The sequence below is a fragment of the Cnephaeus nilssonii genome, assembly GCF_951640355.1.
Source record: "Cnephaeus nilssonii genome assembly, chromosome: 11".
Lineage (NCBI taxonomy): Eukaryota > Metazoa > Chordata > Mammalia > Chiroptera > Vespertilionidae > Cnephaeus > Cnephaeus nilssonii.
Genome location: NC_137082.1, coordinates 10,421,247 through 10,445,250, shown reverse-complemented (window position 1 = coordinate 10,445,250; position 24,004 = coordinate 10,421,247). Strand labels below are relative to the sequence as shown.

The following is a 24,004-nucleotide window of genomic DNA, read 5'->3' as shown; positions in this document are numbered from 1 at the left end:
CCCCCCCCACCCCCCACCCCCGGTCTTAGCATGAACGTGTCTCATACAAAGAGGGTGAGAAAGAAAACACTGATCAATAAGTGACTTACTAGGATAATTTCAAGTTTCTAGAACCTCCCTGTCATATCATCATTTCTGCTAATTACCAGCTTTCACTGGGAATCACAGAATACACACATACTTACCTCCAAAGCACAGAAGCCTCCAAAAACCCCAACTCTCATAGGAAAGGGCGTTGAGACCGGTGGCAAAAAGGAATTTGCTGCCCACATGCATGTTAAGGGAAAACAAGTTTTTTTAAATACTGAATCTTTGTCATTCTAAAGCAAAACTATTCTGAAGGGGAAAGGACCCTCTGTCCCTCAGCGCTGTCATCTGTAAGAGGGTTGCCAGGAGGACTAAATGGGACGATCCACATGAAACTCTCAGAACAGTGCTGGCCCCCTAACGCATGCTGAGCGGCGACTGCAGTGCTCATCAAATTCATCGACACCAAGCAGGTCGCCCTCGCGGGCATGGCCTGCCGGGCCACAAGTTTCACATACTTGACCTACACCGTCCAAGTGTCCAGAGCTAACCACCACGCAACGTGCAGCTGGAAATGTGACAACTGTAAACTCGTGAAGCAAAGGGAAACTCTGGGGGCTGTGGCTGGGGCTGCGTCCACCCTGCAGCACGTGGGGAGTGTTTTAGGTTAAGGTGGGGGAGGTGGGAGCGTCAGCTCGTCCCCATGACTTTGCAAGATGCTTATACCAGTAGGGCTCTCGAGACTGGACTGTCTAGAGAAAACTGCTGAAGGACTCATTACTATTTATTAGCAATTCCAAGCGATGCCACACCTGCCAACGTGGCCACGCACGAGGTGCTTTCTGCATTCGCTTCCTATGGCTGCCACGATAAAAGAGCACCGACTGGGTGGCTTACACAACACAAAGGTATTTTCTCTAAGTTCTGGCAGTCCAAGACCAAGGTGTCGGCAGGTCTGGTTTTTCTGACGCCTCTCCCCTGGGCTTGCAGATGGCTGCCTTCCCACTGTGTCCTCAAATGGTCTTTCCTCTCGCCCTCGGTGTCTCCCTTCTCATAAGGCAACCAGTGAGACTGAATGAGGGCTCACCCTAACCGCCTCAATTTAAGGTAACCTTTTCTTCAAAGGCTCTACCTCCAAACAGTCACATTCTGAGGTGCTGCTGGGAGTCAGGACTTCAACATTTGAACTGGGGGAGTCTGGGAGGAGAGGGGTTACAAGTCAGTTCATAACACTCCCCGAATGGTCTCTTCCAACAGCTCAAGGCTTCCCTAGTTATTAAATCAGAAAGCTGACCTCATAGATAAGAACAATAGTCCAAACATGAATTTCTTGCCCAACCGGTTTTTCTTTCTTTTTTTTTTTTTTTTTCCTTTTTTAAGGCTGGATGAGTCACCTTAAAAAGACAATAAGGAAGAGAACAAGAAAAGCCCAGAGTAAGTAGAAGGAAGGAAATAATAAAGATTAGAGCAGAAATAAATGACATAGAGGATAAAAACCAGTACAAAAGATCAATGAAACCAAGAGCTGGTTCTTTGAAAAGATAAACAAGATTGATGAACCATTAGCCAGACTCATCAAGAAACAAAGAGACAGGACCCAAATGAATAAAATCAGAAAGAAAGTGGTGAAGTAACAACCACAGAAATACAAAGGATTGTAAGAAAATACTATGAACAACTATATGCCAACAAGCTGGACAATGTGGATGAAATGGACAAATTCCTAAAAAAAAAAAAAAATACAATCTTCCAAAACTGAATCAGGAAGAATCAGAAAACCGGAATAGGCCAAAAACAACTGATGAAATAGAAGCAGTAATCAAAAAGCTCCCAGCAAACAAAAGCCCTGGTTCGAATGGCTTCGGAGGGGAGTTTTACCAAACATTCAAAGAAGAACTAACACCTATCCTCCTCAAGCTATTCCAAAACATCCAAGAGGAAGGAACACTTCCAAGCTCTTTTTATGGGGCCAGCATTATCCTAAATCCAAAACCAGATAAAGACACTGCAAAGAAAGAGAACTATAGGCCAATATCCCTGATGGACATAGATGCTAAAATCCTCAACAAAATATTAGCAAATCGCATCCAGCAATATATTAAAAAGATCATACACCATGAACAAGTGGGATTTATTCCAGGGATGCAAGGCTGGTACAATATTTGCAAATCAATACTAGTAAATGTGATACATCACCACAAACTAATTGAAAGACAAAAATCACATGATCATGTCAAAAGGTGCAGAAAAAGCATTCAACAAAATCCAATACCCACTTTTTATAAAAACTCTCAGCAAAGTGGGAATAGCGGGAGTATATCTCAACATGATAAAGGCCATATATGACAAACCTACAACCAACATCATACCCAATGGGCAAAAACTAAAAGCATTTCCCCTAAGAACAGGAACAAGACAAGGATGTCCGTTTTCACCACACTTATTCAACATAGCACTGGAAGTCCTAGCCACAGCGATCAATCAGACAAGAAGAAGAAATAAAAGGCATCCAAATTGGAAAGGAGGAAGTAAAACTCTCATTATTCGCAGATGACATGATATTGTACATAGAACATCCTAAAGACTCCACCAAAAAACTTACTAGAGTTAATAAAGGAATTTGGCAGTGTAGCAGGTTACAAAATCAACACCCAAAAATACATAGCTTTTTTATACACCAATAATGAATTCTCAGAAAGAGAAACTAAACAAATAATCTCATTTATCACTGCAACAAAAAAAATTTAAAATACTTAGGAATAAACTTAACCAAGGAGGTAAAAGACTTGTACTTGGAAAATTATAGGACATTGAAAAAAGAGGTAGAGGAAGAAATAAACAAGTGGAAGAACATACTGTGTTCATGGATTGGTAGAATTAACATCATTAAAATGTCCATACTACCCAAAGCAATCTACATTCAATGCAATCCCTATTAATATGCCAACGAAATATTTCACAGATCTAGAACAAATACTCTAAAAATGTATATGGAACCAAAAAAGACGCCAAATAGCCACAGCAATCTTGAGAAAGAAGAACAAAGTTGGAGGAATCACAATACCAGATATCAAGTTATACTACAAAGCCACCGTAATCAAAACAGCCTGGTACTGGCACAAGAACAGGCATATAGATCAATGGAACAGAACAGAGACCCCAGAAATCAACCCAAGCCATTACGCTCAATTAACATTTGAAAAAGGAGGCAAGAACATACAGTGGAATCAAGACAGTTTCTTCAATAAGTGGTGTTGGGAAAATTGGACAGATACATGTAAAAAATGAAACTAGACCACCAACTTACACCATACACAAGAATAAACTCAAAACAGATAAAAGACTTAAATATAAGTCATGAAAACATAAAAATCCTAGAAGAAACCATAGGCAGTAAAATCTCAGACATCTCTCATAGCAATGTTTACTGATACATCTAGGGCAAAGGAAGTTAAGGAGAAAATAAACAAATGGGACTATATCAAAATAAAAAGCTTCTGCACAGCAAAAGAAACCATCAACAAAAGGAAAAGGGAGCACATTACATGGGAGAACATATTTGGCAATGATACATCTGATAAAGGGTTAATACCCAAAATATATAAGGAACTCCTATACCTTAAAAGGAAGACAAAAACAAGTGGTGAAGGCCTGGGGTGGGGGGCAGGTTGGGCTGGAGAGGATCAATGGGGGAAAAAGGAGGATATATGTAATACTTTCAACAATAAAGATTTATTTTTTTAAAAAAAAGGTAGACAATTCAATTAAAAAATGGGCAAAGAAACTAAATAGACGCTTCTCCAAAGCGGTCACACAGATAGCCAAGAGACATGAAAAAGAGCTCAAAGTCACTGATCATCAGAGAGATGCAAATTAAAACAACAATGAGGTATCACCTCACACCTGTCAGAATGGCTGCCATCAACAAATCAACAAATGACAAGTGCTGGTGAGGATGTGGAAAAAAGAGAACCTAGTACACTGCTGGTGGGAATGCAGACTGGTGCAGCCACTGTGGAGAAGAGTATGAAGTTTCCTCAAAAATTAAATATGGGCCCTAGCTGGTTTGGCTCAGAGGATAGAGCAGAGGCCTGCAGACCAAAGGGTCCCAGGTTCAATTCCAGTCAAGGGCACATACCTTGGTTGCAGGTTCCTCCCCAGCCTGGCCCTGGTCAGGGCATGTGCAGGAGGCAACCAACCAATGTGTTTCTCTCAAATCGATGTTTCTCTCTTTCTCTCTTCCACTCTCCTTAAAAATCAATGAAAAAATATCCTCAGATGAGGATTAACTAAAAAAAAAAAAAAAATTGTAAATGGAACTGCCATTTGACCCAGTGATCCCATTTCTAGGAATATATCCTAAGAGACTCAACAAAACAATCAGAAAGAATGTATGTTCATAGCAGCACAATGTACAATCGCTAAGATCTGCAAACAGCCCAAGTACTCATCAGTAAATGAGTGGATAAAAAAGTTGTGGTACATTTACACCATGGAATACCATGCAGCAGTAAAAAAGAAGGATCCCAGCCTTTGAGGCAGCATGGAGGGACCTGGAGAGTATCATGCTAAGTGAAATAAGTCAGTCAGAGAAAAGACAAGTATCATATGATCTCACTCATAAATGGTATCTAATGAACAAAAATAAACTGATGAACAAAATAGAACCAGAGACATAGAAGCATGGAACAGACTGCGGAATCTCAGAGGGAAAACGGGGGTGGGTGGGAAGAGATCAACCAGAGAACATATATGCATACTAGTATATGCATAATCCATGGACACAGACAATAGGGTGGTGAAGGCCTGGGGTGGGGGATGGGGGCAAGCTAGAAGCAGCCAATGGGGGGCGGAAAGAGGACATATGCAATTACTTTCAATAATAAAGATTGAATTTTCTTTTAAAAAGACAATAAGAGACATGGCCACTCAGTGCATATTCATTCCATCAGTCCAGTAGTTCCTAGCAGGTACGAGTTGGCCGACTCCCACTTCCCACTCCTCACCCCCCATGTCTCCCTCCCAACTCAGGGGACCCTTGGCAATGTCTGGAGACATGTGTGGTTGTCTCAGCTGGAGGGAGGTGATGCTGCATCCAGAGGGTGGAGGCCGGGGATGTTGCTGAACATCGTACAATGGGCAGGACAGCCCCACAACCGAGAATGATCAAACCCAAAACGTCAACAGGCTGCGAATCCCCGACGTCTAACCAGGCCAAGTCTGACTTCACCCCATCACAGCAGCCTGCCCAGTGCAGGCGGGAGACCCTGCCAGGCCCAGCTCCCTGAGGAGGACACTCTCCACGCTTCACCCTGCTTCTTCCTCAGGGAGGGCAGCCAACAGATCGCACTGGGAGGGGGCACCAGCGCCCGCCCCCCTCCTCCCAATTCCCACAGAAGCCTTCCTTTCCCTGGGACTCCTCCAACTGGACTCTCCCATAATCCCCTCAAACTCTTTAGCTGATGATAGAAACAACATTAAGATCCCCAATCCACCTGGTAAACTGTAAACTAACTATTTATTATCTATTGGGGTTTTTTTAGAGTGTGTATTTTTTTAACTTTTACTTATTGATTTGAGAGAGAGAGAGAGAGAGAGAGAGAGACATCAATTTGTTGTTCCACTTATTTATGCATTCATTGATTGATTCTTGTATGTGCCCTGATGAGGGATCAAACCCGAAACCTTAGTGAATTGGGATTATGCTCTAACTGACTGAACTACCTGGCCAGGGCCTAATCATTGTTTAAAAATCATGTTTTTCTGATAACATGGCAAAATAAAATTGTTTAAATATATTAGCACCCCCAGATTCTCCCTTGTGGCAGTGATGGTATGTTTTAGGCGGATTCTCCCTGTGGCAGTGGTGGTATGTTTTAGGCGGATTCTCCCTTGTGGCAGTGGTGGTATGTTTTAGGCGGATTCTCCCTGTGGCAGTGGTGGTATGTTTTAGGCGGATTCTCCCTTGTGGCAGTGGTGGTATGTTTTAGGCGGATTCTCCCTTGTGGCAGTGGTGGTATGTTTTAGGCGGATTCTCCCTTGTGGCAGTGGTGGTATGTTTTAGGCGGATTCTCCCTTGTGGCAGTGGTGGTATGTTTTAGGCGGATTCTCCCTTGTGGCAGTGATGGTATGTTTTAGGCGGATTCTCCCTTGTGGCAGTGATGGTATGTTTTAGGCGGATTCTCCCCTGTGGCAGCGATGGTATGTTTTAGGCGGATTCTCCCTTGTGGCAGTGATGGTATGTTTTAGGCGGATTCTCCCCTGTGGCAGCGATGGTATGTTTTAGGCGGATTCTCCCTTGTGGCAGTGATGGTATGTTTTAGGCAGACAGCACCATTGCAGCCTAGGCCACCGCTTCCTAAACTGCAGGCATGACTTGGGCCGTCTACAAACCTCATGAGCCACTCCTGACTTCCTCCTTTCCTCTAAGCTGCTACTCCTTTTCACTTAAACAACAGGAAACTTCCTACCTGAACTACAAGGAGAAAACAAGTACCACTTGGGACAAACAGAAGGAACCATAAAAGTAATTGCTAACTTTTCCGTGTTTGGCCCTGAGCCTCCTTCCAGATCTTTGGGGAATTTCCCCACAGGCCAACCTTGGAATCCCTGTCTCAGTCCCTCAAAGGGTCACCAAAGGAAGGAAGCCAAGCCCGCTTAAGAAATCAACATCCCCCTACCTCTTCAGGGGAAAGACACCGACAAAATCCTCACCTCGAGCCTTTTTCTTCCTCAACTAACCCAAAGTCCACTCTCTGTCACGTGAGGCCAGGGGCACTTGGTGCCCATTTCCAAAGGCGGCCATGGAAAGCGGCCAGTCCGAATGAATGACTTTCGTCACTGGCGTCTGGGTAAAGACAGTGAAAGAACGTCCTGAAAAGGAACACACAAAAGCCCAAAGATGGATGGTTCAACACCTTGCCTCCTCCTTCTGACTTGTGTGCCTGGCTGAGGTCACGGTCAAATGGCCTCCCTCTTGCCTTGGGGACTGGCATGCAGGCACCCCTCACTGGCCTTCGTCAGGAAGCCCTGGCAAAGCCTGGCTCCTACACACACGCTTCCGCATCCATGCCTGGGTTTGTAATTCCGCTGCCTGTGTCAGTCAGCACAGGGCGGGGCCGAGGGCGGGGCCGAGGGCAGGGGTTCTGTACCGGGCACCATGGCACAAGCACATACAGCTGGGCTGGCAGGGGACGCAGCGAGCACTTCCAGATGGGCCACTGCCAAGGCTTGTCCCGGCTGTTCTCATCCAAGGCAGCAAGGAGCTGTTTATGCAATGTGCGTCCACCTCGGTCAGGGGAAGAGCTGGGTCTCTGCATTTCATCCACCAGCAGGCTCCCCCAGGGCCCCCCCAAGCACACCCCTATCCGCTGTATTCCGAACCCCACCTCCCTGTGGCAGTGGGAAGACACTGAAAAACCGCACACGCCTGTATACAGTCACTCCTCATCGATCGTGGTTTTGGTATTTGCGAATTCCCCTTCTGCCTCGAAGGGTCAACTCCAAATCAGCACCCACAGCACCCTCGCGGCCACTCACAGGCGTGCAGGGTGCAAACTTTCTAATCGCCCCACCCACATTCCCAGCGGGGCCGGGCAAGGGGACGCCCCGCTTCTACCTGGGCGCTCGGGCAGCACAGGCGTCCTTTCCACTGTCTACTCACAGGCACCTACTCCGCGCCTGCCCTGGGAGCAAGAACTCGCTGCTCGCTAATCCACGGCCGGCAGGGGCCTTCCAGGGCGTAACCGCTGTGACTGAGGAGGGTCAACGATGCTGTTTGCCTGATACGGCCTCCACCGACTCCGCAGAGAAAAGGCACTTTAATCCCACAAATGAGAAGTGGCAGCTTCAATGAAAAGCTCAGACTTTTATACTCAATTATGTCTATCTGCATGAAGAACTCCCTGCCGTGGCATTATTTTCTTAGTTCCCATAAACGGTGCAATCCGGATCACGGACCCCGCCCCTGGCCTGGGGGCAAGGGCGGCCACCGAGGAGGCACACGGCCTGTCACTAGACACTCAATCCGAGGTATGTGACAACTGCCACCCAAGTCAGTATCCTGTGAGCATTTCCCAGCCAAGTTCTTACTCAACGACACCTTCTACAACATCTAGAAAGAAGGATGTCATCCACCTGGGGCCCAGCCCGAGCCTCCAGACCAGGCGTCCTCAAACTCCGGCCCGCGGGCCACATGCGGGCGTTTTGCCGTTTTGTTTTTTTACTTCAAAATAAGATATGTGCAGTGTGCATAGGAATCTGTTCATAGTTTTTTTTAAACTATAGTCCGGCCCTCCAACGGTCTGAGGGACAGTGAGCTGGCCCCCTGTTTAAAAAGTTTGAGGACCCCTGCTCCCGACTGAGAGAAGAATTTCTGAGGTTCTCCGATGACTCATCTGCTACTTGGTGTGATGATGCCCAACCACACGGGCACTCTGACAGAAGAGGAAACGAGGCAGTGAAATGACGACGCTGCTACAGGAACCTGAGTCTGTGTGGCCCTGGAATCCAAGCCCTCAGCCACAAAGCAAGGCAGCCAGCACCGCAGGCCGCGTGTGTAAAAGGAAGCCCTCCGCCCTGGCCAGGGTGCCCGCGGGCTGAGGAATGTCCCTTCACCAGGAGGTGGTGGGTTCCATCCCTAGTCAATAAACATCCCAGGTTGCAGGTTTGATCCCTGGTCGGGGCACATGCGGGAGGCAAGGGATTGATGTTTCTTGTCCCTGCCTCTCTCTAAAAACCAATAAGTAAAACAGGTAAATAAATAAAATGATAGCCTACAATATTCTTATCTTTGCTCTCACAGCAGTTTTCAAACTGTGATCTACCTTGACAGCCACTCCTACATTCTCTATCCTGCGGTCACTTTGCAAAATTATCACGCACTGTTACTGGAGGGAAAATGGAACAAACACACCGAGAAACGCGGCATTGAGGACGCAGCTGAGCCAACGCCTTCCGGCTGCCAGCCCCGGCTGCTCCAAGAAACCCTCCCCACTGCTCTTCATCTGGAGCCAGGTTCACCTGAGCTCTTATCAGTGTCGGCCATGCATTCTTGGCCCCAAATAATGGCTTCATCTTTCTGGGCCTCGGTTTCCTGATCAGTGAAACACGGATAAAAATTAAACCCTCATCCAAGGGCCACTCCGCAGCAGGAGAGAGGAAACACTAGCTCAGAGCGAAGCCCTGCAGATCCCGAAGACCCGTGCTCCTCCTCGGTGGTCAGGGTACGAGGCACGCAGCACGCCAGTTTAAACTCTGCACCCTCGAGCCGTGAGATGCCCCTGCTGCACCCACAGGCTGGTGGCCCCTGTCACCCCAGCGGGACAGGAAGCCCAGTGGGAGAATCCGCTCCCCAGGCCTCCAGGACACACCCTCTGCCTTGGCTTCCCCTCCCTGCTGTAACAAATCACCACAATGTGTTCTCTCACAGTCCTGGAGGGCCGCCGTCCAGAGTGGTCGTGGGGGGCTAAAGCCAAGGCGTCGGCAGGACCGGTGCCTTCTGAGGCTGGACTTCTCTGACGTCCCCTGTGCTCCTTTACCCACCCGCCTCCCCTCCAGGCCAGCAGCCCGGCATCCTCCGGTCTCCCTCCAGCTCTGAGACTCACTCTCCTGCCTGTTTCTAGGACGCTGCTGATTGCTCGGCCCACCCGAGTCATCCAGGTTAGCCTCCCATCTCACAGTCAACTCCATCACATCTGGCAAGGCCTCTGCCATGGAGACATCTGGGAGGCCTTACTCTGCCCACCACACCAGTCGATACTCAGGTGTACTGGGTGCTTCGTCTTCTAAACTTTACGTGGACCGAGTCTCAAAACAACCCCACAAGGTGTGTGTCCTTGTCACTGCCACCCTGCAGATGAGAAACCTGAGAGACCCAGAGAAGTCAAGTAATTTTCCCAAGTCACACAGCCAGGAAGGAGAGGCGGCTGGGCTCCAACCCAGCTCCTCAACGCCCAAACCCACGCTGGTGTTTCACCAAGAAGAAAGGAACTCCATTCAGCCAGAAGCAAAGCACATGACGTCAGAAACGGGCTCCCCGCAATACAGGGCAAATGCCTTGTTCCCTGAAACCTCGGCGACAGTGTTTTCAGCAGCAGGATGTGGAACTTCCTCACCAGAACAGGAGCCCGGGGGCCCCGGGATTCCTTCCGCCAATCACCTCCACCTCTTGGCAGCGTGACATCACCAACGCTGAGGGACACGCTGTCTCCCTGGACTCCTGGCTTTTATGGTTCTGGTTTTTTAACCACAAAACCCCCCAACCACCCCGACAGCTGAGAGCCAGTGGGGGAAATGAGCTGACTGGATTCGAATTCAGCCCCTCACAAGGACTAGCTCTATTGTCTCCAGCAAATTATTTAACATGGATGAATCTTAGTTTTCTGGTCTATAAAATGGGGACATTAATTCCCAAAACTCACAGTCATTATGAGGATTAAAACAGGACCACTGAATCCCCGCCAGAGCCTGACCTGTCACATATTCGATTCTTCTTCCTTTAACCCCCACCCCTATTACATTTCAGGAAGCCTCCCATCCGGCCGTTCCAAAGTACTTCTATACACCAAGTTCCCACCTCCACATGCTGCTTCTGAGACTGTAGACTGAATACAAGACCATATCTGCAAGCGCCTGGCTCCCCGATACATGATTTGAACCTGAATCCGTGTCACTATTTGGGAAATAAATTAGTTCCAAAGTGACAAATTCTAAAGGAGGTGTGACACTCTAATATCACACAGAAATCTTTTTTTTTAACTGTCTGCACCACTCCCTCTAGATCCCCACATTAACAGTGCATATTTCTTTCTTGGTAACTACCACTTTTATCTTTTTTTATTATTATTATTACTTGAGAGAGAGAGAAAGGAGGAGAGAGAGAGAGAGAGAGAGAGGAGACAGAGACAGAGTGAGAGAGCGAGAGAAACAATGATTTGTTGTTTCACTCATTTATGCATTCACTAGTTGACCGGGTTACGGGGACCGAACCCCCAACCTTGGCTTCTCCAGGCTACCACTCTTAAATAATTATTTGCATGTTCGCTCATGCACTGAATCAGAGGTTCCCAACTACGACTGCAATTGAAATCATCTGGGAGCTTTGAAAAATTAAATACATTCCTGGGTCCCACTGCCGATTCTTATTTCCAAAGTCTGACATGGGGCAGGGGCTGGAGCTGTTGAAGCTCCCCACAGATGGCTGCGATGCACAGGCAGGGCCAGGACCCCTGCACCTGTTGGGCACGTCTTGTTTAATTCATCTTTGCCTCCCAGTCACCTGGCAGGGACCAGGCACACCGTAGGCAAAATTTCATAATTGTTTGCAGCATGAATTACCTAAACTTTAGAGTCCACTGATGTAAAAATGCACTAAAATATTTACTAAGGGTGTGTATTGCATCAGGCACTATGCCAGGCATAGAGCTCGCGTTGACACCACTCTTTAGCCCTGATTGGTCAGGAATAAAACACAGAACAGTGACGGAAGGGGTGGAGGGCTGTCTGTCTCTGGGTCAGGCCATCCTGGTCCAATCTCCCTTTGCATCTTCCCAGCAGTCCTCAAGCTCGCTGAGCTGTTTCCTCTGTTACAACAACGGGGCCTCCTCACCGGAAGATTCAAGGAAGGCAGGGACAAAGACCCCACAAAATGGCAGCTGGCATCAGTCCTTCCCTCACCTCCCCCTCCCTCCCTCCCCCCGTGTACACCTGACGCAGCCACCCTAGGCGTTTACCCTCCCCACCCCCTGCACCAAGCAGCAGACGCTGCGTAAACCACAGGCACCGGGAAGTGCCCAGAACGCACCGACAGGACACCAGGGGGAGGGCTGGTCCCTGGCGCCGCCCCGCCCAGCTGCCGGTCTCAGCCTTCAGGGGCCTGGGCCTCACCTGGGCGGCCCGGGGAAATGCAATTTCCAGGCCGCACCGCACCCCCAAGAACTGATGGACGGGTCTGGGCTGAAAATCTGCATTTTAACCAGCTCCCCTCAACCTTCACCCCTAGGTGACTCTGTCGCAGTTGGTGCCACAGTCCCTCAAAACCTCAACAGGTCATCGCCAGCCTCCCAATAGGAAGACAGAAGGGCGCACACATCTACCCGTCCCCTCTCCAAGGGAGGGAAGCCCACGCCCCGGCGGCCCCGCTCGGTCGCTGCCGGAAAGCCGCCGCAGGTGGCCGCCCTGCCTGCCAGGGGGCTCCTTCCCTCCATTGCGGGGAGCGGGGAGGGGTCCGAAATCGGCCGGTTAGAGCCCCTCCCGCCCTCCGGCGGCTGCCGGTTCGGGTCCACCCAGGGCCGGGAACGGAAGGGGGCCGTTTCGGAGCTGGAACCCGGGGGCGCTGCTGCGGGACCCCGGGCGGGCGCGAGGAGGAGCCGCGCCCCACCCCAGTAAGCCGAGCACAGCCCGAGGTCCGAGGACGGCTCCGCGCGCAGAGCACGGCTTCATATCAACCACAGCGACGAGGAGAAACCAGAAAACAACAAAACGGTGCAAAGCAAGGCTGATCCTAATTGCACCCGACTGTAAACAGCGCCGGGCGGGCCCAGCTTCTCGGGGTTGCTAAAGGAAGGTGGACGGGGCGCGAGAGAGCCTGGCGCTCGGGCCCAAAAGGACGGGATCGCGCGGGGGACCCGACCCGGGCTGGAGTGGAGAGGAGCCTCGCCCCGGCCCGCCCGCCTCCCCGGCCGCCTCCCCGGCCGCCTCCCCGGCCGCGGGCTCATGGCGCCGCGCGCGGCCAAGCTGTCAGGCCCGGCCAGGTCCGCCGCGCGCCCACAAAGGCGGCCCGGCCCGCTCACCCGGTGCGGGGCCTGCTGTCCATCCGCTTCTTCTGGCGCACCGGCTGCAGCGGAATATTGTCCGTCATGTCGCCCGCGCCGCCCGCCTTGCCTGCCGCGCCCCCCGCGCCGCCTGGGCCGCCGCCCGGTCCGGCCTCCGCGCCGCCGCCCGCCGGCGCCGCGCCGCCCCGGGGGAGGAGGCGGCGGCAGCGGGCGGGCCGGGCCCGCTGCGAGGGGGCGAGCTCGCGAGCGCCGGGCCACGCGCGGAGCCGGCCGCGCGGCCCGACCGACGGACACGGGCGCACCATGGGCCCGAGATCCGCGCTGCGCCCACTCGCCCCGCGCCGTGCCTGCCACGGAGGGCGGCCGGCTGGATCCGCGCCGCCGCCGCAGTGTCCCCGGCCCGCGCCGCGCGCCCCCCACGCGCGCCCACCCGGCCACGCGCCCCCCGCCCACGCCCGGCCGCGCGCGCGTGCCCGCCCACCACCCGCCCACCAGCATCCGAGTCACCAGCACACACGCAGCCCCCCTGCCAAGCTCACCCATCACATTATATACATTGTTTCACATGCTCACTCTTTTTTTCACATGCGCACTCTTGCACCAACATGCATTCACACGCTAGCCCTACACACACTCTCATTCTCACCTGCTCAGTCCCCACCATCTGACATTCACAAGCGCACAAGCCATCTTCCCACCTCACTCCCAACACTGACGTTTCCAATCACATATGCACACACCCCAGTATTCACCCTCATGTACCCATCCTGGACCTCAGGCCTTACTCACACTCACGTGTGCCCCTAGGAATCACAATCCACACAGAGGCACACCCTACCTCACTTCCCCACCATCCTTCACTCACTGTCACTCTCCCACCTGGATCCCTGGGAGTCACAGTCACACACGTGCATACACACAAACCTGCACACGCTCATTCTCACACTTCCGCCACGAACTCTGGGGCTTACACATGTGCCCTCTCACTCATTCAGACATTCAACCACACCGATTCACATCTCACACCCCCAACTCCTTCACCCAGACCCTCAGCACACTCATGGGCTCACACACTCTCTCACAGTGTCTAACCTACCAACTTCTCAGGGCCTGATAAAATTTTGAGAACAGGAAGAAAATGAATAGTGGTGGCCCTGGTCCGTGTGCTCAGTGGTTGGAGCATTCACTGTGCATGGGGGGCTCTCCGGTTTGATTCCTGGTCAAGGGCATGTACCTGGGTTGAAGGTTTGATCCTAGCCCCCCACTGGGGTGTGTGCAGGAGGCAGTCAATGGATGTGTCTCTATCACATCAATGTTTCTCTCTCTCCCACCCTGCCTCCCTCTCTCTCTGTCTCTGAAAATCTATGGGGAAAAATATCCTCAACAAGAAAAGAAAGAAAATGAATAGTGGTGAGGGGAGAGAGGGCAATTAAAAATCCTATGTAACTGAAGAGTCCCTAAATGTAATACTTTACAAACTAACCTACTGCAACTAAAGTAAACTTTTAAGTGGTTACACCTGTATATCTCCTGTGGCGTGCAGTGCCTTTCAATTCCTTTGCTACCAAGAATGGGGGAGCCACCAAAAATATGAGTCTGGGGCCCTGTGTGACAGAAGGAGGTGCTGGGTGGATCCCAAACCAAAGTGTGACTTACCTCATGTCCGGATAAAGTTCCTCAAGAAAGAAGCACGTCCTTAGAAGTTGCTGCACGGCACCTCTGAAGGGAAAAGAGCGTTCTCGAGCTAACCTTTGACGAAGATTTACCACGAAGCATGCGTTGTTCTAAGGGCTTTATCTGTTCCCAGTACCGCTCTTAAGAGCATTCTGGTCTGCTCTGCTTCCTGATTTCTCTCTACACCTGGGGCGGTGAGCGATCCATCTCACGGCACACAGTGGGCACTCAGTGGGCACACAGTGGGCACACAGTGGGCACTCAGTGGGCACTCAGTATTTGTTGAGTGGAGGAAGTGCTAACACCCTGACACCCAATTAGGGCAACAGAGTAGGCCCCACGCTCTATCACCAGTCCCCTCTCAAACCCCACCCACCTCAGAGCAGTTGCAGACCCTCTTCTTCACCCCCCGACCACATGTGGTAACAAGAGCAAGGAGATGGGGACCCTTTAACCCAGCGTCCCCCACACAGCTGGGGTTTAGTAACTGTGAGCTCGGTTTTTACCAAGCACCTAAAACATACGTTAGTTCCACACTTAACCCTCCTAACGGGCTTGGCAGCTCAATCTAAGTAATCACACCCATTTCACAGGTGAGGAACGAGTAGCTCAGAGTGGCCTGCACAAAGCCACGTGGTTAGGAACAGGCTGGGCTCCAGACCGGTTTAGGAACAGGCTGGGCCCTCCTCCGCCCTCCCATGGACCTGGCTCCCGTCCCACCCAACAGCAGACCTGGCTCCAGCCATGCCACCTGCATCCCAACAGTGTACTCTCAGATACTGACAGTGGCCTCCCCTGGACAATACTAGGCTCCAGAAGGCAGGAAAAATGGCCTCCTGTGACCAATGGAATCAGTGATCGTGACACTCCAGGCACCTACTAATCCAGATCCCAAATACCTTCAAGCTCCCTATGGATCTCGTGGGGCCCACCTGTGGCCACCCTCATCTGACTGGGCCCTCATTTTCTAAAATATGGAGTAATAACCGTGGCTTCCTCGTCACGTACAAGCTATCGGGCCTCAGTTTCCTCATCTGTAAAATGGACTCATTGGATTGTTGGAAGAATTACATGAGTTAATCATATACATAAAGCAATTGGAAGAGTGCCTACTCACAGGAAGCAGTGTGCAAGGTCATTACAGGGTTGTTAGAAGAATTCAGAGCAGTAATGGGAACAGATAACGCTCTTAGTACAATGCATGCTTCGTGGTAAATATTCGTCTACTTTTTTTCTAGTGAGCATGTATCACTTTTACAATGTTTTTCTTTAAATTAATATATTTTTAAAAAACAAAGAGCCCCCTCTTAATCTCCAAAGGTAATAACATTTTCATATAAAGAGAAGGGTGATTTTTCTTGCCTTTACATTTTCGTTTTTCTTCAGTGCACTTTTATAATCATTGGAGAAGACATTATTTTAAAAATATATTTTTATTGATTTCAGAGAGGAAAGGAGAGGGAGGGAAAAGGAGAAACAGCAATGATGAGAGAGAATCATCAGTTAGCTGCTTCCTGCACCCCCCCTACTGGAGATTGAGCTTGCAACCTGGGCATGTGCCCTGACTAGGAATCGAACCATGACCTCCTGGTTCATAGGCCGATGCTCAGCCACTGAGCCACACCGGCCAAGCTGGAGAAGGCAGGCACTTTTTTTTTTTTAAATATATTTTTATTGATTTCAGAGAGGAAGGTCGAGGGAGAGAGAGATAGAAACATCAATGATGAGAGATTGAGAGATAATCATTGACCGGCTGCCTCCTGCACGCCCCCTACTGGGGATTGAGCCTGCAACCCAGGCATATGCCCTTGACCGGAATCGAACCTGGGACCTTTCAATCCGAAGGCAGACGCTCTATCCATTGAGCCAAACCAGCCAGGGTGAGAAGGCACTTTTTAAGACTCCCTTTCAGCAAAGCAATCCCTCAGGACAAGAGGCACTTAAAAAGGCTTTTATCTCATCTTTTTTATTTTATTTTTAATTGATTTGAGAGAGAGAGAAGGAGAGAGTAACATAGATTTGTTGTTATACTTATTTATGCATTCATTGGTTGATCCTTGTATATGCCCTGACCAGGGATCGAACCCACAACCTTGGCGTAGCAGAAGGATGCTCAAACCCACTGAGCTACCTGGCCAGGGCATTATCTCACCTTGAGAGAGAGCTAGATGCTTGCCTGAGGTAGGCAAGCGGCCCATGGGACCCTCAGGAACAGTGCCCGTGTTCAGGAGAGGAATGGGGCAGGGGCAGTGGTGGCATGAGGGGTAATACTGGGTCCTCCTCAGGGGGCTGCAGCCCCTGGCCCAGCCCCGCCTTCTGCTCCTGGTGCTGGGAATGGTCACCTCCGAGTTCTGACTTCTGAGGAGCAACCCCTTCCCATGGCCTTGACAGCCCTCAGGGCCTGGGTGCAGGAAGCCGCCAGCTCCTAGATACCCAGGGTGGAAAGGGCTTTAGTGGGTAAACCAACAGAGTCCACAGATCAGAGAAACTGAGGCCCACGGGCGTTGCCCACCCTCGCCAACAGATGGCAGCCGCACCATCAGCCTTATTTTCATAGACGGCCAAGCCGGGGGCTCCTGCCTGTCAAATGTGGGAGGACTAGAAGTCGAGGGCACTAGCTGGGGAAAGTGGGAACTCAATAGCAATGCTTTGGGAAAACTCAGCCCCGGCAGGGACGTAAGGAAGTCCTTTTGGTGTCTAGAACCTTCTCTCTGAATGAATGCTCTGGGCTCTGGGTAGTCCCGAGAGTAGTTTCTCAACCTTGGCTCTACTGACATTCGGGCTGAATGTTTCATTGTGGGGCCATCCCGTGTTAGCAGCATCCCTGGCCTCCGCCCACTGGATGCCAGTCGCAGCCCCACCCCTCCCAGCTGTGACAAGCACAGATGTCTTCAGACATTGCGAAATGATTCCCGGAGGGCAAAATTGTCCCTGCCGGAGACCTGCTGGGCCAGCATGTGATGTAAAATAATTTTCAAGCCCCTAGTAAGGCTGTGACTCTAACAGGAATCTCATCTCCCCACCCCTCTTTTTTAGAAAAAGAACTCTGTAAGTATCCGGCCAGTGTGGCACAGTGGTTGAGCCACACCGGCCGGATGAACCATGAGGTTAAGGTTTGATTTGATTCCCCGTCAGGGCACATAAAGAAGCAACCAATGAATGCATAAATAATTGCAAATCTCTCTCTCCCACCCCCCTCCCCCCTGAAGCTGATTGGTGATTCTTTCTCATCATTGATGTTTCTTTCACTTTTTTTAAAAAAGATATTTTTATTGATTTCAGAGAGGAAGGGAGAGAGATAGAAACCAATAATGAGAGAGAGTCATTGATCGGCTGCCTCCTGCACGCCCCCAGGGAGCCAGCAACTTGTGCATGTACCCTGACTGGAATCTAACCGTGACCTCCTGGTTCATAGGTCAACACTCAACCACTAAGCCATGCCGGCCGGGCTCATCATTGATGTTTCTATCTCTCCCTCTCCCTCTCCCTCTCCCTTCCTCTCTGAAATCAATAAAGATTATATATATATATATATATATATATATATATATATATATATATATATATAAATAAAAGCATTCCACAGCAATGATATCCTCCAAAAAGAATAGGGAGTTTAGGGAAATTCCACAGAATATTCACTCATTCACTGAGAACCTACAATGTCCCAGGCCCTGGGGATACAGTTAACAAGACAGACACAACCCGCTTCCTGGTGTCTAGGACTGCTGATTCCTAGAGAAGGTTATAAATGACTTTGAAAAGGGCAAAGTTACCTGTGCCTGTCATTGTCTTTGAGCTATTTTACAACTCTACAAGGTGGAGAAAACTGATAGTAATACAAAGTATTCTTGTCCATAGGAATGCAGATGAATTCTGCCCCATGGAATGCGGTGGATTATTGCCCTGTGGATATGGACCGGGATTTGTAAATTCACTTCAGCATTCCTGATAGCCTATCATTGGGGAGTTCTTGAAATTCTTTGACTCCATTGTAAATCTGTTAATAAAATAGTATCCATTTTATATTTGTAGGAGTCATGATTTCTCCTTTTTAAAATATGGTATGTTAACAAGGTAGACAGAAAATAAACAAGTAAACATTTTAAAGTGCAGAATGCCTTGTGGGTAATAAAACAGAATGTGAATGAGATGCTTGTTAATCACCCTAACTTGCTAGAAATAAAAAGTTGGCAACCCTAAACAGTTCCCTGTTTCACATCCCCTATTTTTTTTAATGTTTTAAAATATATTTTTATTGATTTCTGAGAGGAAGGGAAAGGGAGAGATAGAAATATCAATGATGAGAGAGAATCATTGATCGGCTGCGTCCTGCACGTCCCCTACAGGGGATTAAGCCCGAAACCCAAGTATGTGCCCTGACCAGGAATCAAACGGTGACCTCCTGGTGCATAGGTCTATGCTCAACCACTGAGCCACACTGGCTAGGCTAAATTTTTATTTATTGATTTGAGAGAGAGAGAGAGAGAAACACCAATTTTTGTCATTCCATATATTTATGCATTCATTGGTTGATTCTTGTATGTGCCCTAACCGGAGATCAAACCAACTGAGCTACATGCCGGGCCACCCCTCTCCCCTATTTTTTAAAAAACAATTTCATTGGCCTGTGGGATCCCAAAGATTAGCAATCTTAAATTCCATTAGTTAAAAAAAAAAAAATCCATTAATTTCTTCTTCTCCCTCCTCTGTGGTCTTCGCCATATGAGAAAATGAAGATGAAGATAGAATCGTCTCTGACACAATTTACTCAGGACATTTACGGAGGTCAGTGAAAATAATTTCTCCCTTCAGGATGGCCTGAAAGCCATCAAAGTCGTCAGCAGGCATTGGGAAAAACAAACAAAAAGTGCTTTAGGTGAACAGGATGGGAAAGTTTCTCCAACAGCAGGTAGACCCAATGCCAGGCAGACCCACAGCTTTACGCCAGCTGGTATGGAAGGTCATTTGTTTCACTGCTTTTAATTTTAAGGCAGACCCCCAGTAATCCCACCAGGATAAAACAACCCTTCGTATCCCTTGTTTTTCATGCCATAGTCTTCAGAACACGATTCCTTTCTATTTACTTCTGCTTTGCTTAAAACAACAGGTGGTTTACAAAGGTTTGAGGGTGGAAAGAAAGCAACACGGGAAGAAATGCAAGTCATTTGGGAAGTTCACGCTTCTCTCGGGAGGGTCACTGTCAAATCTCCTTTGGACTTGAAAATAGAGCTTGGAGCTTTTTTGGAACACATTTGCAAAGTAATACCTATTATCTCAATTGGGAAGTACACTTCTGAGAGGTGAATTGATTTCCTATCTCATTTCAGCCTAGTTAACTAATGCTCCATTTTTCTTTTGATATTTACAAATAGTTGGAATTGGTTACAGCAAAGTGATAAGGACCTAAGGGGTTTGTTTGTTTGAAGACAAAAGTCTGAATTTTCATGAACATATATCCCTACACAACAGCCATACTTCACCAAATATACATCCATTCTAAGAAATTCCAATCTAATCATAATTCATATTTGGGTTCATGCCACTTTAACAGTTACATTTTATGGCAAAATGTACTTTAATTTTATACTTGAACATTTACCAGCTTTTCTCAGAGAATTTTTAATTTATGATACTCTCTTGCTCAGTTCAAGCTTCATTCACGTTTAGATACTTTGGAAAAAATAAATAATGGACATACTCTGCCATTCATAATTAACGTGTTATCTGTAACTTAAGAAAATAAGTGGCCAAAGAGATGCATTTGTTATATATAAGTAATAAAGTAACAGTAAATTTTTTGAAAAGAAAATAAATAGGCATTCCTTATTTAAGTGCTTAATGATTTTACTTGGAAACGAGAGAACAGAACTGGCTGGGGGAACCAATAGGATGAAGGATAACTACTCCACAGGAAGCATCTGTCCCCTTTAAATGAATACATAGTGGGTGCAGAAGCCATAAAAACACATGAATGATGCCGATGAGAGAAGAAAGCAAAGGTGTGAATTAGCGGCTGTAGTGTTTAGATCTGAACTTAATCAATACAGGATCAGAAACACAGGTTTAGCCCTGGCTGGTTTGGCTCAGTGGATAGAGGCTCAGCCTGTAGACTGAAGTGTCCCTGGTTCAATTCCAGCCAAGGGCACATGCCTGGGTTGTGGGTTCCATCCCCAGTAGGGGGTGTGCAGGAGGCAGCTGATCAAGGATTCTCTTTCATTGATTATCAATCTCAATGATTATCTCTCCCTCTCCCTTCCTCTCTGAAATCAATAAAAATATATTTAAAAAAAAGAAAAAGAAAGAGAAACACAGGTTTAGCCAAAATTGAGCTTCTGCATAGACTCAAAATGGGTTTCCCCCAAACCAAGGAAGAGCCTAGAATCGTGGGGTTCTGCCATTCCGTAACCTCCAACCACCTGCATTTCAATGTCCTGGGTGTTTGTCGATGGCAGCGGTGAAAAATGTGCATGAAGGAATCAGTGAAATGTGGTAACCTCTGCTGACATAAACAACCTTATGTGAAGGCACATGGAAAACCCACTTTAACCCATTGCACTCGCTTGCTTTTTTTTCTCGATTCCTTTATTCTAATGCTAACCGTGTCAAGTCACACTCGACATCCGAGTGCAAAAGGTTAAATGACCTCTAGCCTTAACTGGTTTGGCTCAGTGGATAGAGTGTTGGCCTGCGGACTGAAAGGTCCCAGGTTCGATTCCGGTCAAGGGCATGTATCTTGGTTGTGGGCACATCCCCCATAGGAGGTGTGCAGGAGGCAGCTGATCGATGTGTTTCTAACTCTCTATCCTTCTCCCTTCCTCTCTGTAAAAAATCAATAAAATATATATTTTTTAAAAAATGACCTCTACTAGCTTACTTTGAGTGTGTTTCTTTTCTTTTCTTTTTTGAATTTTATTACATAACTAGAGACCCAGTGCACGAATTCATGCATGGGTGATGGTTGGGGTCCAGCCGGCCCAGTCCCAATCGGGTCGGATCAGGGCCGGGCCTGTTGGGAGGAGGAGACGATGGGAGGTTGGCCAGCTGGCTGCCCCTGATCAGCCAGCTGGGGGGAGGGGCCGAGGGCAATTGGCCAGTGGGCTCACCCTCGATTGGGGTAGGGAGGCCAATTGGGGGTGGGGCTGGCCTTGGGGAGGGGCTGTGGGCAGTGGGCCAACCGGCCTCGCCCCCTATTGGGGGGGGGGGGGCGATCAGGGGCGGGGCCGTTGGGGGGAGGGGCTGCAGGAGGTTGGCCGGCCAGCCCCACCCCACAATTAGGCTAGTTCACTGGCCACAGTGGGCGTCACAGCGACCAGTTGTTATGTTCGGTAGGGTGTTCCTGTGGCTGGCTTTTTATATATATAGATTCTAAAGCAATCAGGGAATGATGAAACACACTATGGCATGCATGCCCCCAAGTTTCTGAGATGCAAAATGGACATTATCTTCAAGATAAAGGAGCTGCTGGCCAGAGGGCACCTCCTGACCCATGTGACCTCCTCCCTCAGTCTCAAGAAATTGAACCAAGAGGATCTACCTGATCCAGAGTTGGAACAAAATTAACTAAATAGGACTGTGTAGATTTTCTGAGCCAAACAGGTGAAACAGTGACAGCTACCATATTTGAATGCTTCCTGTGCCCTAGACCAAGTGCTTTCATACTCTCATACAATCTCACCGTGCTATGATCCATGCAGTACCCCCATTCTGCAGGTGAGTTATTTGAGGTTCCACAATTAAATTGCCCTCGGGCGCCCAGCCACAGTGCTGACCTGGGCCTTTCCCAAAGGAGGGGCCAGTTATCTCACCATGAACCCATCCTTTCCCGGTTTGAAATGCATCTTTATCATCTAACTCCTTCCCAACCTCTTGTTTCTGGACTTCCTACATATCTGACATGTGTTACCTTCCCTGTCTGGGCTCAGGCCCTCTGCTGAAGGTCGTCTTGTTATGGGAGTTGCCATTGAAGAGCTTCCTGTGAAGGTGCAGATATTTCAACACCTTCCTTGTGGTTTTAGCTCACTGCCCCTGGGTCATCCTGGTGCAGTCAGATTTAACTGAACTTCCACCTTCCCCATTCTTTCTTTAAAAAAAAAAATCCTTACCCCAGGACACACTTTTTAAAAATATATATTTTTATTGATTTCGGAAAGGAATGGAGAGGGAGAGATAGAAACATGAATGATGAGAGAGAATCATTGCACGCCCCCCACTGGGGATCAAACCCACAGCCCGGGCACGTGCCCTGGACCAGAACTGAACCCGGGACCCTTCCGTCTGCAGGCTGACACTCTATCCACTGAGCCAAACCAGCGAGGCCTTGCCCATTCTTAATGGCTCTTAGGCAAGTTCTGCGGCCAAAAAGTACTTCACCTGGAGGGCCGCCTCCGCCCAAGCTTCCTCCAGGCCCCCCTCTCCAAATGCATCCACCTCATGCAAACAATTGCTTTCCCAGAACACATATGTTTAAACATGTTCTGGGGATACCAACTAAAGCCAGAGAGCCAGGGGAAAAAGTGGAAGTTTGCGCCCCCCCCCCCAAGTTTTATTGAGGTATAAACTGGCCATTTATACAAGACAAGATGTTGAGAACCCCTTAAATCATCTATCAAATATCAAAACAGAGTTCTGAATATGTGGAACCCACGGAGGAAGGCACAAGAAAACAGGCAGGTCTCAGGTCTAAAGAGCAAGTCCTACAGCAGCTGTATTGCTTACCTCCTGTGCTCCATAAACTTGGAGGACTCACTGTGCTCACATCACAACCTACTCTTCAACAACGGGCTTCAAAACCGAAACATCGATTCAAAAGAATATATGCACCCCTATGTTCACTGCAGCATTATTTACAATAGCCAAGATTTGGAAACAACCCAAGTGCCCATCTGTAGATGAGTGAATAAAAAAAGCTGTGGTACACTTATACAATGGAATACTACTCAGCCATAAATAAAGAAGGAAATCGCACCCTTTGCAATAGCAAGGATGGACCTGGAGAGCATTATGCTAAGTGAAATAAGCCAATCAGAGAAAGACAGGTACCATATCATTTCACTCATATGTAAAACCTAACGAACAAAATGAACTAACAATCAAAATGTGACACTCATGGAGAACAGGCGGACAGTTGGGGGAGAGGGGAAACCAGATGGGGGTGTGTGCGGGGAAATGGGTAAAAAATAAAAAGAGAAAAATACTCATGGACAGGAACAACAATGTGATGATTGCCTGGAGGTGGAGGGATGGGAAGAAGGTATAGGGGGCATAAATGGTGATGGACAGAGACTTGACTTGGTGAACACACAATACAACGTACAGATGTTGTGTAGAACTGTGCGCCTGAAACCTGTTTTATTTGCTAGTGTCCCCCAATGAAGTCAATAAAAAGGGGGAAAAAAGAGCTGAAAGCTTTTATATATAAAAAAAAAAGGGGGGGGGGCTTCAAAGATTAGGGCTGAGAAAAAACACACACACCCACGCACTTTGGAAACATCACAATTTTTGTGCTAGCGATCCCTCAAGTACAAGTT

At 48.6% G+C, this 24,004-nt stretch overlaps 1 protein-coding gene across 2 annotated transcripts in view; it reads right to left on the bottom strand.

Annotated features, from left to right (window-relative positions):
- ATP9A (ATPase phospholipid transporting 9A (putative)) overlaps positions 1–12,975 on the bottom strand; it is a 129,321-nt gene extending 116,346 nt beyond the window's left edge. The window contains exon 1 of one of the 2 annotated variants that reach the window (XM_079783492.1): positions 12,819–12,975. In XM_079783492.1, coding sequence (XP_079639618.1) covers positions 12,819–12,886 — 68 coding nt within the window. In that variant the 5' untranslated portion in view covers positions 12,887–12,975. The remainder of the gene's footprint in view (positions 1–12,818) is intronic. The other variant, XM_079783493.1, reaches the window with a different exon arrangement.
- Positions 12,976–24,004: the final 11,029 nt, after the last annotated feature.